General features: G+C 41.1%; 1 protein-coding gene across 1 annotated transcript; it reads left to right on the forward strand.

Annotated features, from left to right (window-relative positions):
* The first annotated feature begins 4,826 nt into the window (after positions 1–4,826).
* LOC147437805 (uncharacterized) lies at positions 4,827–10,208 on the forward strand. Its single transcript, XM_086486618.1, has 7 exons — positions 4,827–5,158; positions 5,671–6,412; positions 6,502–6,842; positions 7,000–7,307; positions 7,672–9,162; positions 9,804–9,894; positions 9,983–10,208. Exons 1-7 carry the CDS (start codon positions 4,827–4,829, stop codon positions 10,206–10,208), a joined length of 3,531 nt encoding a protein of 1,176 aa, XP_086342744.1.
* Positions 10,209–12,938: the final 2,730 nt, after the last annotated feature.

Below are 12,938 nucleotides of genomic sequence, written 5' to 3' on the forward strand. Positions count from 1 at the left end.
GTGGTTCCACTGCAAATGCTGGTTCCACTACAAATGCAGCCATTGTTGAGTCTTCTGTGAAAGGAGATTGTGATGCTGATGTTGATGCAGAATGGGCTTTTAGCGCAGAGTGCACTTACAATCCTGCTGTCCATGATGCATGCTTGTCAGTTGCTGCAGATTCACATGTGTGGTATTTCGACAGTGGTGCTACAAAGCACATTACCTCACATCGTGAATTGTTTACCTCTCTTGAGTCTGTCCCTCATGGGAATTCAGTCACTTGTGCCAACAACGCCTCTTATCCAGTTCAGGGAGTTGGAAAGATTGTGCTCACTGCTGCTAATGGCAGTTCCTTCACACTTGTTGATGCACTTTATGTACCTGGGATCAAGAAGAATCTCTTTTCTGTATCCGCACTTGCTAGACTTGGACTTGTAGTCAAATTTGTGGATGACAGATGTACAGTTCATGATCTCAGTTTTGGTGATGAAATTGTTGCATCCGGACTTTTGTGCCGTGGGCTGTATAAGCTCACTTTGTATGACAAGAGTGGACAAAATTTTGCAAATGCTGTTGCAGATTCAAGGGCTATTTCAGATGCAAAACATTGGCATGCACGTTTTGGTCATCTGAATTTTGCCAGTTTGCTGCGTTTGCAGAAATCTGATATGGTTGATTCTTTGCCGCCTCTTGAAGCACCTGTCAAACATGTTTGTGAAGGCTGTATTCTGGGTAAAATGCAGCGTTCTAAGTTTCCAAAGGATGGTTCAGTTAGGGCCACATGCAGGTTGCAGCTTGTGCATAGTGATGTTTGTGGGCCCATGCAAACTCCGTCCTTGGGCAATTACCTGTACTTCGTGACTTTTATTGATCATTACTCCAGGCATGCGTGGGTATTTCTGCTTAAAGCGAAGTCCGAAGTTTTTATGTGCTTCAAACAATTTTTGGCTATGGCTGAAAATGTCTCAAAATGTACTATGGGCACCCTCCGTTCCGATCGAGGGGGGGAGTATATGTCTCATGAATTTAATGCATTTCTGGCTAGTCGTGGGATAAAACACCAATGTACAGTGCCTTATACACCTCAGCAAAATGGTGTTGCTGAGAGGAAAAACAGGTCACTAACCGAAATGGCACGATGTATGGTCAAAAGTCAAGCTTTGCCGCATTCTTTTTGGCTTGAGGCCATCATGTGTGCCACTTATGTACTTAACAGGTGTCCTACAAAAGCTTTGCAGTCTATTACTCCATATGAAGCATGGCATGATAGAAAGCCTTCTATTGAGCACATGCGTGTTTTTGGCTGTTTGGCATATGCTTTGGTGCCACAAGTGCAGCGCAAAAAATTGGATGATAAGGCTGTCAAATGTATTTTTGTTGGTTATAGTGCTGAAAGCAAAGGTTACAGGTTGTATCATCCGCAAACAAAACGTATTCTGGTTTCAGGGGATGTAGTGTTTGTGGAAGACTCTGTTGAGCCCTTGCTGTCATGTACCAGAGACAGTAATGTAAGCTCACAGGACATTTATGACACTTTGTTGCCTCTTTTCAGTGGTGGAAATACGAATGTAAGTTCCAATGAGGCAAATGTACAGCCTATGGGGGTTTCTGAAAATGTTTTAGAACAGCCTATTACTGATGCAGATGTACATGATGTACTTGATGAGGAAAGGGCTGAAAACGAGCAGGCTAGAGGTATGCCAAAATGGCTGGTGCACACTTTGCGTGACAGTAAATTGGATGCACCTTTATCTAGTCGTACTCGTTCAGGCTCTCGCCATGCATCTTATGCATCAGATTGTTATGCTTTGGCTGTGTCTAGTTTACATGATAATGAGGAGCCTCTGTCTTTTGATGAAGCACAGAATTCAGAAAATTGGATTGCTGCCATGAAATCAGAATATGATGCACTTATAGAGAATGACACATGGACTTTATGTGATTTTCCTCCTGGCAAAAAGGCCATTGGTACGAAGTGGGTTTACAAGTTGAAACGCAAGCCGGATGGTGAGATCGATCGCCATAAGGCTCGACTTGTTGCAAAGGGTTATGCACAGCAAAAAGGCATAGATTATGAAGAGACTTTTGCTCCCACTTGTCGTATGACTACTGTGCGTTTTCTATGTGCATTGGCAGCTCATTTTGGTTGGGATGTACATCAATCAGACATTGTTACTGCTGTCTTGAATGGTGACATATTTGAGGAAGTTTATGTAACGCAGCCTCGCGGTTTTGTCATAAAAGGACAAGAGGACAAAGTGTGCAAATGTAAGAAGGCTTTGTATGGGTTGAAGCAATCTCCTCGTGCTTGGTATGAGAAAGCTGACACTCATTTGGTTAAACGAGGCTTTCGTAACAGTCCAACAGAAAGCACATTGTATGTAAAGCGTGAGGATGATGTATTTCTCATTGTGGTTCTTTATGTTGATGATTTGCTGATCACTGGACCAAATGAGAGACATATTGCTGAATTTAAGGCTGATTTGAATGCTACTTTCAAGATGAAAGATTTGGGGCTGTTGCATCATTACTTGGGTATACAGTTTAAGTAGTGTGATGGTGGTATTGCCTTGTGTCAGAAAAGTTACATAGAGACATTGCTATGTAAGTTTGGACTTGAGGATTGCAAACCTATTGCCACTCCCATGGAAACAGGTTTGAAGTTGAGTCTACATGATGCTGGCGATCCTGCTGATGTCACTCTTTACCAAACTGCTGTTGGCTGCCTCATTTATGTATGCAACACGAGGCCAAATATTCAGTTTGCAGTCTCGCAGGTCAGCAGATTTATGCATAGCCCAGGGTCTAAGCATTGGCAGGCTGTCAAGAGGATTTTCCGCTACCTTAGTGGCACTTTACATCTTGGCTTGTTTTATCCCAAGGGGGGATCATTGCCGCCAGACTTACATGCTTTTTCGGACTCAGATTGGGCTGGTTGTTTTGACACGCGAGTGTCCACAAGTGGTTTTTGTTTCATGCTTGGCAGTTCATGTATATCATGGTTGAGCAAGAAGCAACCTACTGTGGCCACTTCGAGTTGTGAGGCTGAGTACAGGGCAGTCTTCACAGCTACGGTTGAGTGTGTATGGCTCAGACGCCTTATGGCTGACTTGGGTGTTGGACAGGACACTGCCAACACTATCTACACTGACAGTCAGAGCGCATTGGCAGTTGCGAGGAACCCAGTTTTTCATGCTCGCACAAAGCACATTGAGGTGCATTACCACTATGTCAGGGAGAGGCTCTCAGTAGGAGAGATTAGCTTGGCTTATGTGCCAACACAGGACAACCTTGCAGATCTTTTCACAAAGGCATTGTCTCGTGAGAAGCTTGAAGCTTTCCGCAAAGCTTTGGGCTTACTCCCCTTTGTGGACTGATCCTGTCCTCAGGGCATGGCACTTCCCTTTACTCATGTGCCAGCTCTCGTGCACCGCATCACTCCAGGGGGGATTTGTTACCATATACATGTGGTAGTGATGTGTGTGAACACACTAGGACCGCCGGGGCATTTTTTCCCTCTTTAGGAGGTTTTTTCCCCCGTGCATTGTATATACGCCCATCACTCTAGGGCTATCTATCTTTCCATTGCACACTAAGTAACACACTCTCTATCGTGTGCCTTGAGCTTCCTTCAGCTTCTCCAAGCTGTGTGTGTTTCTCTGCAACCCTAATTCCAACACCCCCCTCGCCCTCTCTCTCTCTCTCTCTCTCAAGTTATGTTGCAGTGAATCTCTCTCTCTCTCTCTCTCTCTCTCTCTCTCTTTCACACACACACACACACACACACACACACACACACACACACACACACACACACACACACACACACACACACACACACACAAAGTATTCTAGGTGTGTGCATGGCCTGACTTCTTTCTAGGTATGACAAATGTGAAGCACTTCATAAAGCACAAAAAGTGGGAGAGAGCTTCCTATATAGGAGGCCGTCTCTTTGAATGCATTGATTGCCAGATATGCCCAATTTGGGTAGGGTCAAGAAGCTTTGGTCTATTTTTGGCAGATGCAAAGCGAAAGTGTCTCTCCCAATGCAATCACATGCACACCATTGCCGATGTGGTATTTTCTTTTGATTGTGTAAACGGAATGTACACAACAATTCAAGCCTCAATGCAACTCTACCAACTCAAATGGGGACCTGTCTCACCATGGTAACTCTTCATAATGAAGCACCTCGGGGCTGATTTGGATGCACCTTTGAATCCGTCTTGATGAGGGTTGCCAATGGCCAATAATGGGTTAACTTGGCACATCTGCATCGAATGCGAGAATCCGACTGACGTGCAGACTGGCGCGTTGTAACCACAGTGGCAAATTGCTGACTGAAACTCAGGCCTTAATTTGTCACCATGGTAACTCTTCATAATGAAGCACCTCGGGGTTGATTTGGATGCACCTTTGAATCCGTCTTGATGTGGGTTGCCAAAATGGCCGATAACGGGTCGACCAATAATGGGTTAACTTGGCACATCTACATCGACTGCGAGATTCCGGTTGACGTGCAGACTGGAGCGTTGTAACCGCAATGGAAATTTGTTGGCCTCGCTAAAACCCAGGCCTTAACCGACAATCGTCAATGGGATAATCGGATGGACTCGCTCCCCCAATTACATCCTTAGTAGTAGTTAGATGAGATATAGAGAGATAGATATAGAAGTATATAGACATTTACCATGTGGGTTGGCAAGCGTCCTCTCACTAACTCCTTCAAAGAAAGATAGACATAGTTGGGAAATCCTTTCTTCTCCATACTCTCTTCTTATTTCTCTAGATACTAACCTGTATATATCTGTGAGTACTTATAAGAGTTCTTTTTTGGACAGATGGCTATTGGTCCAAAGGTGTTGTCTCCTGGACATGCAAGACGTAGTAGGATATGTCAAGCCTCCCGAGCTACGCGATGTGCAGCAGCGCGAGATAGAGTTCAACATTCTCTAGGTGAGATTGATGTGCCTCGCTTGGAAGATTGCCACCATTTGATAAACGTGAATCGATGCAATGAATTTCCTCAGGGAAGGATTGCGATGGATGTAGATAACGAGTCAATTCTCTCACAAAGTTATGTAAGGATTGAAGTGAAAGACAATTTGGAAGCCAATAATGGAGATGTTCCTGAGGAGCTTGTAATGTCTCCAGAGAGGGAGATTACTCCAAAGTTGAGACACTTTGTCTATCTATCACCTACTTATATTCTGAGACCACTTCCTTGATGCATATCTGTATGTTGTCCCTTTCTCATGAAAAGTGTATTCTTCAAAACATAGGCAACTTGGATTTTGTATGTTCCTTTTGTGGTGCTTTAGCTTGGAAAACAGAAGCAAAGACCATTCGCACATTTGTGGGGAAGATTTGTTGCAACTCAGGAAATGTTTCTTTGCCGCCATTAAGTGAACCTCCTTTAGAATTAAGGGAATTGATGCACCGGGGCAATACTAGAAGTAGAAAATTCTTGAAACATATAAGAGCATATAATAGTGTGTTGGCATTTGCTTCTTTGGGAGCTCATATAGATGAATCTCTCTGCCAAAGAAAAGGAATCTATACCTTCAAGGTGCATGGATCTATTTATCATAACATTGGTCCATTGATGCCAGAAGAGAGATCAGGTCAAATCCCTCGCTTTGCTCAGTTGTATTTTTTTGACACTGAGAATGAGTTGCAAAATAGGATGAGTCATGTTTCAAAACTCAAACCAGATGTTTTGGAAAGCTTGCAATCGATGATGCATCGAGTAAATCCGTATGTTCAAACTTTTAGGGGGTTTGCTACAATGGTCCAAACTTCCAATATTCCGGAGATTAGGATGGTCATTACTGAGAAGCATACAAATGGCTGGCAATATGTTGCTCCAACAAGTGTGGAAGTTGCTGCAATCATGCATGGTCAGGGTGACGAGAGCAACATTGGCCATCGTGATATTGTATTGAATCTTTTGGGTGGTGGTCTAAAAAGAATATCAAATTGCCATAGGTCATACATGCCTCTATTATATGTGTTTATATTTCCAAATGGTGAAGAAGGTTGGAATCCTTACATATCCCAAGTGAACAGAGCGGAAGTAAATAGAGAGCGAGTAAATGGAACTGCAAAGTATATTTCTACGATGGATTTCTACAAGTATAGATTGCAAATTAGAGGTGACACAACACAATGTCTTTTACGTGGTGGTAGGCTACTGCAACAATATATTGTTGATGCATATAGTTGTATGGAGGAGTTGAGGCTTTTGTGGGTCCGTAATCATCAAAGTGAACTTCACAGTGAGGTAGGCTTGACAGATATGGTTGGAGTAAGGGATGATAGAGAACTGTTATTGGGTGCTAATGTTGGAAGAAGGGTTGTATTGCCTTCTTCGTATGTTGGTGGCCCTCGCTATATGCACCAGCTGTACCATGATGCCATGGCAATTGTACGCAAGAGAGGAAAACTTGATCTCTTCATTACATTCACATGAAATCCTGAATGGAAGGAGATACAGGATGCCTTACTGCCTGATAGACATCCAATGATCATCCTGATCTTACTACCCGTGTTTTCTACCATAAGTTTAAGGATTTGATGGGCTTGCTGATTAAGAGAGCTATTTTTGGTAAGGTCATTGGACACATTTCTGTGATTGAGTTCCAAAAGAGAGGCCTTCCTCATGCTCACATTCTATTGATACTTGCATATGAGCATAAGCCAACAGAGACATTGCATTATGATAAGATTGTGTGTGCAGAGCTTCCTGATAAAGTAATGTTTCCACAATTGTATGATGTTATCAGTCGGTGTAATGTGCATGGCCGGTGTGGAAACTTGAATAAGAATGCTCCATGTATGAAAGATGGAAAGTGCAAGTTTAAATATCCTCGAAGCTTCAGTGCGTCTGACTACTGTGGCTAGGGATGGATACCCAACGTACATGAGGAGGGATGATGGAAATTACACTGTTCGTAATAAAGTGCAAATGAGTAATAAATGAATTGTTCCATACAATCCATTTTTGTCAATAAGGTACAATGCACATATCAATGTGGAGGTTTGCTCCACTATATCTGCTGTGAAATATCTCTACAAGTATGTGTATAAGGGACATGACAGGGCCACTCTTGTTCTACAAGATAGTGAAGGGCTTCTAAATGAAGTTACAAACTATCTTAATGCTCGATATGTATCAGCATCTGAGGCTATTTGGCGTATACTTGGGTTTCATATGCATCATGAGAAACCTGACATACAACGGCTCCAAGTTCACTTGCCTCATCAAAATCAAGTCATCTTCAGCAAACAGAGTGACTGTACAGAGTGTGGTGGAGGGAGAGGTCAGCAAAAAGACAATGCTCACTAAGTGGTTTGTTGCAAATCAACAATATCCAGAGGCCAACGATTTGTTGTACATAGACTTCCCAACAAAGTGGGTTTGGAAGCCAACAAGTAGAACATGGACTCAAAGACAGATTGGTGACATGATTGGAAGAATTTACCACATTGTTCCCAATGCTGGAGATTTGTACTATTTGCGTATGTTACTCAACATGTGCAAAGGATGTAAGTACTTTGAGGATATTAGAACCTTCAATGGACAAGTATATGACACATTTAAAGAAACATGTAATGCATGAGGATTACTGCAAGTTGATGATGAATGGTTTCTTTGTTTGGAAGAAGCTTCTTTTCAAAAAACAGGGCAACAATTGCGCCTACTGTTTATAGCCATTTTGGTTTTTTGTGATCCAATACATCCTGATGCATTGTGGAATCGCTTCAGTAAGGAGATTTCTGAGGACCATGTATATCATATGAGGGTTCGCAAAAATGATGCGAATATCTGTGAGCACATGGCTCAAAACCAAGCTTTATCAAACTTAGAGACAATGCTTCAACACTATGGAAAGAGGCTCTCGGATTATTCTGGAATGCCCCAGGTGGATCACACACTGCAAACTATGAGTGAGCATGGAGTGCTTGCTGAAAAGTTCATGTATAACAGAGAGGAACAAAGAGTATTTTCTGCTCGAATGGAATCATCTTTCAATGTTGGGCAAAGGGAAGCTTACAATCGGGTTTTACAAGCAGCTGGCATGAGCAGAGGGACTGTTTTTTTCTTGGATGGGCCAGGTGGAACGGGAAAGACTTATCTCTACAATGCATTGCTCTCTCGGATTCGTGGAGAGTCCAAAGTTGGTTTGGCATGTGCATCGTCTGGGATTGCAGCACAACTTCTCAACAACGGAAGGACTGCACACTCTAGATTCAAGATCCCTATTGATATAACTTCTGAGTCCACATGTAACATTAAAGTAAACATCCATCTTGCTGAGCTGTTGCGAATGAGTTCATTGATCATATGGGATGAAGCCCCCATGGCTCATAGACACGATTTTGAGGCTCTTGATAAGACACTAAGAGATGTCATGAAAAATGACATGTTGTTTGGTGGAAAGGTTCTCCTCCTTGGTGGTGATTTCAGACAGATATTACCTGTTGTGCGTAAAGGGGAAAGAGAAGACATTGTCAATGCATCTTTGTGCCACTCATACATTTGGCAACGTACAGAAATCATGCATCTAACACAGAATATGCGAGTGGTCAATTGTTTTAGTAATGTTATTGAAAGAGAGTTTGTGAAGTGGACACTTGATATTGGTAATGGCCATGTTTGTGATGGGGGCATACTTGATAATGTGGCTTTGTCGGCCTGCATGATGCTACCACAAAATAATTTGCAAGCATTGGTTGCTTGCATATATAGAGACCTTGAAACACAGACTTGCCATGCAACCTTTTTCAAGGATAGAGCAATTTTGGCTCCACGGAACAAGGAGGTGGATGCTATAAACAATTTGGGCTTGCAGCAATTTCCTGGTACTTATAAGGAATATGTCAGTGCAGACTTAGTGTGTGAATCAAATTGTGATAGCATTTTATTCACAAGTGAGTTTGTAAATAGTTTAGATCTTGGGGGAGGTTTTCCACCGCATGTTTTACAATTGAAACAGAATGGTCCAGTTATGTTGCTTCGCAATTTGGATCCAAGAAGTGGTCTTTGTAATGGGACACGCTTGATTTGTAAGCAATTCCACAACAAAGTGATTGAAGCAGAAATCATTACAGGGTCACATGCAAGAAATGCAGTGTTCATTCCAAGGATTGATTTTCTCATGGGATCTAGAGAAGGTCTCCCTTTTGATTTGAGACGTCGCCCAATTTCCCCTACGTTGTGCTTTTGGAATGACAATCAACAAGGCGCAAGGCCAAACATTGTGAGTTCTTGGATTGTATCTCCCAACACCTGTTTTCACCCATGGTCAAATGTATGTGGAAATGTCTCGCGTGAGATCCTCTTCTGCCATCAAGGTTGTGGTTGGTGATAGTCACTTAACAAGCGTTAGTAGACATGGAGATCAAAGAACATAAACTTCTAACATTGTCTACAAAGAGATGTTGCAATTGACTTGCCCCCTGCCACCCCCTTGCCATGGGGTTTAACGTGGTTGGATATGTTTCATCCAATAAAAAAGCACGGTGACTCTCGTTACTATTTCTTTGTCATTTATAAGCTTATTATATCTTCTTATGAAACATGGTGTATTCGTTGAAACAATTGACCAAGATTTATTAGTGCTGAGAGATTTATGATTCATGTGCTTTTTGATGAATTTCTAATCCTTTATGTATATGTATATGTATGAATGAAGATGGATCCTAACACCTCTATGACTTATACACTAGGGAGACAACCTCGACACGTCCGAGGTAAAATATTATATATGTGTGTTTGTGACATTTCGATACTTTAAAGAATTTAAATCTCACAGTCAACGATTATGTATTAGATCCACCATTATGGAGGGGTCCAATGACAGCCATGCAGGTGAATCATCTACTCGAGGACTTGGATGTAGGAAGGTAACAATGTTGATGGTTATATAGTAAAGTAATAGCTTTTGTGTATCAAAATATCTATCTATATTAATAGCTTTTTGTTTGGATATAGATCACAATATTACCCAGAATTCTTGATGGTGGGTATATATCATGCTTCATATGATCCGAGCTTGCTGTGCTACATTCAAGTTGCTATTCAGAGAGAATTCAGAACACGTGTCACCATTGCAGAGTTAGGCAGAACCTGTCCAATTAATGCTATGTTTGCTCAAAATCTTAGGTGCTTGGTTCCTACGTGTTTTTGTGTTAGGATCTCTTCCTCCAGTGATTGGTAGATGTGTTTTACATTGTGGGCCATGGGTGGTTCGATACCGCAGCAGGGCATGTCGTAGGCTACTCTTTTGAGCATATAAATCTTAAGTCTCTACGAATGTTATATTTTTTGGCATGGGAAATATCACTTACTCTATATATGTTGGTGCAAAGTTAGTTTGAAAATATGTTGTAATGACTTTTGCAAAGATTCAAATGTTGTCCATCTTATAAATTTCAAACACATACAGTGCCGCTCTCTCTCTCTCTCTCTCTCTCTCTCTCTTTGTTCTTCATGTATTGGGCTCTCTCTCTTTCTCTAGCCAGAGAGAGAGTGAGGAAAGGAGAGAGAGAGCGAAGGAGAGAGAGAGCTCTGTCTCTCTCTCTCTCTCTAGCTAGAGAGAGAGAGAGAGAGAGAGAGAGAGAGAGAGAGTGAGGAAAGGAGAGAGAGAGCGAAGGAGAGAGAGAGTTCTGTCTCTCTCTCTCTCTCTCTAGCTAGAGAGAGAGAGAGAGAGAGAGAGAGCTCTGTCTCTCTCTCTTGCTAGAGAAAGAGAGAGAGCCCAATACATGGACAACAAAGAGAGAGAGAGAGAGAGAGAGAGAGAGAGAGAGAGAGAGAGAGAGAGAGACATAGATTAAAAAAAGTAGAGAAAATATGAAATGAAATGCTATATTAAGATTTAGGGTTAGGTTAAATTTAAAATTACATTTAAGATTAGGTTAGATTACATATAACTTATATTCAAAATTTATGCTAAATTTAAAATTAAGTTAGATTACATTTAACTTATATTCAAAATTTATGCTAAATTTAAAATTAAGTTAAACTTAAGATTTAAATTAAATTGAAGATAAGGCTAAATTACATTTAGGTTTAGGTTAGATTTAGGTTTATGTTGAGTTTAAAATTATGTTAGATTTAGATTTACGTTAGATTTAAAATTTCCAAGGTTTGAGGGTAACATAGCTTGATCGACACGCGCTACTTCGCCATGCTGACTACTTCTTCTTCCGGTGCTGTAAAGAGGTGAATGTCAACTTCTCCAAAGCTTCAACCTCTCTTTACAAACTCATCCCTTCTCTAACTTTCCCCATCATATATATCACCATTTGGTGAATGATTTTGTAAATATTTTGTAGTGATTATTACTAACTACTAACCACTAACCTTATTGTAAAACGCACCCTCTACTAGAGTAGGCACTCCCAAATTATTCACTCAATCCTCTCTCCTTTCATCCTCAATAATTCTCTTCCCTTGAGCCCACATCCATGTGACTCAAAGGATAAGAGAGACCCACCCTCATTTAAAAAAAGTAAAATATGCATAATCTTTGATTTCTTCAAATAAACTTGATTAGGTCTAATCCTAATCGGGGCTTGTAAAACCTATAAATAGAGCCCTTCTCTCCTTGTAAATCATCACATGATCACACTACACCACACCATTCTCAACACATAACACACCACTCTTCAAGCCTAGTTGTGTAGAGTGTGTGCATTGTGAGTGCTCTATTCCATCACTACACATAGGTGCATGGAGAAGCTTGAAGTTAGTTATGCCATCTAGAGGAGTGGAGTGATACCATACTCTGCATCACACTTGTAGCCTACTCTTGTCCATAAATAAAATTCATAGTTTTGGGTGCAATTGTATGCTGCAACTACGACTCTTCTCTCCAAATTGACTTGATAAATTGGCTCATCAGGTGGTTGAAGGTATATTGTCCTTGAAGTCTGTTGTGTTATTTCATGCTTGATGGTTTGAGGGCTTGTTGAATTGTTTGCCTAAAAATTCAATTATAAGAGGGTGCTCGGTGAGAGGGCTCCCGTGACCCTAAGACAATTTATGTATTGGCAACAAGGTCAAGTTTTGTGTTGTCTCTCTATTTCTCATCAAGCTTTGTGTGCATCTAGCCTTTAAGGCTAAGACTGATTTGCTCAAGTTGATTTGTGCTCTTACCTCTCTCTGGCGTGGTGAATGTTTGTGTTTGGTGTGTGTGGCTATCTTGCATTTCTCTCTCTTTGTGCGTTTGAGTATAAGGAGATATCACGTGTGTCCTAGTTCGCATCTACAACTAGGTGGTGCCCCTTTTCTTGTTTGGTTTCTGGCTGTGGGTTGTTGTTGTCTTTGATTGTGCTTGCCCCAGCCCCAATTGAGCAGCATGGGAGACTCGAAGGGTGTTTAGAGGCCGCTCTTCTTGTTGCCCGCCCCGGACCGCCTCAGCATAAACAAAGAAGGCATACACGCACACATTGAGAGAGAGAGAGAGAGAGAGAGAGAGAGAGAGAGAGAGAGAGAGAGAGAGAGAGAGAGAGGAGAAAAAAAAGAGAAAGAGGGAGAGAGAGAGAGAAAAAAAAAAAACCAAAGAGAGAGAGGGGGAGAAGACAAAAAGAGAGAGGTAAGAGGAGAAAACAAAGAGAGAGAGAGAGAGAGAGAGAGAGAGAGAGAGAGAGAGAGAGAGAGAGAGAGAGACATAGATTAAAAAAAGTAGAGAAAATATGAAATGAAATGCTATATTAAGATTTAGGGTTAGGTTAAATTTAAAATTACATTTAAGATTAGGTTAGATTACATATAACTTATATTCAAAATTTATGCTAAATTTAAAATTAAGTTAGATTACATTTAACTTATATTCAAAATTTATGCTAAATTTAAAATTAAGTTAAACTTAAGATTTAAATTAAATTGAAGATAAGGCTAAATTACATTTAGGTTTAGGTTAGATTTAGGTTTATGTTGAGTTTAA

Source organism: Adiantum capillus-veneris, chromosome 17 (genome assembly GCF_014529385.1).
Source record: "Adiantum capillus-veneris isolate H3 chromosome 17, ASM1452938v2, whole genome shotgun sequence".
NCBI lineage: Eukaryota > Viridiplantae > Streptophyta > Polypodiopsida > Polypodiales > Pteridaceae > Adiantum > Adiantum capillus-veneris.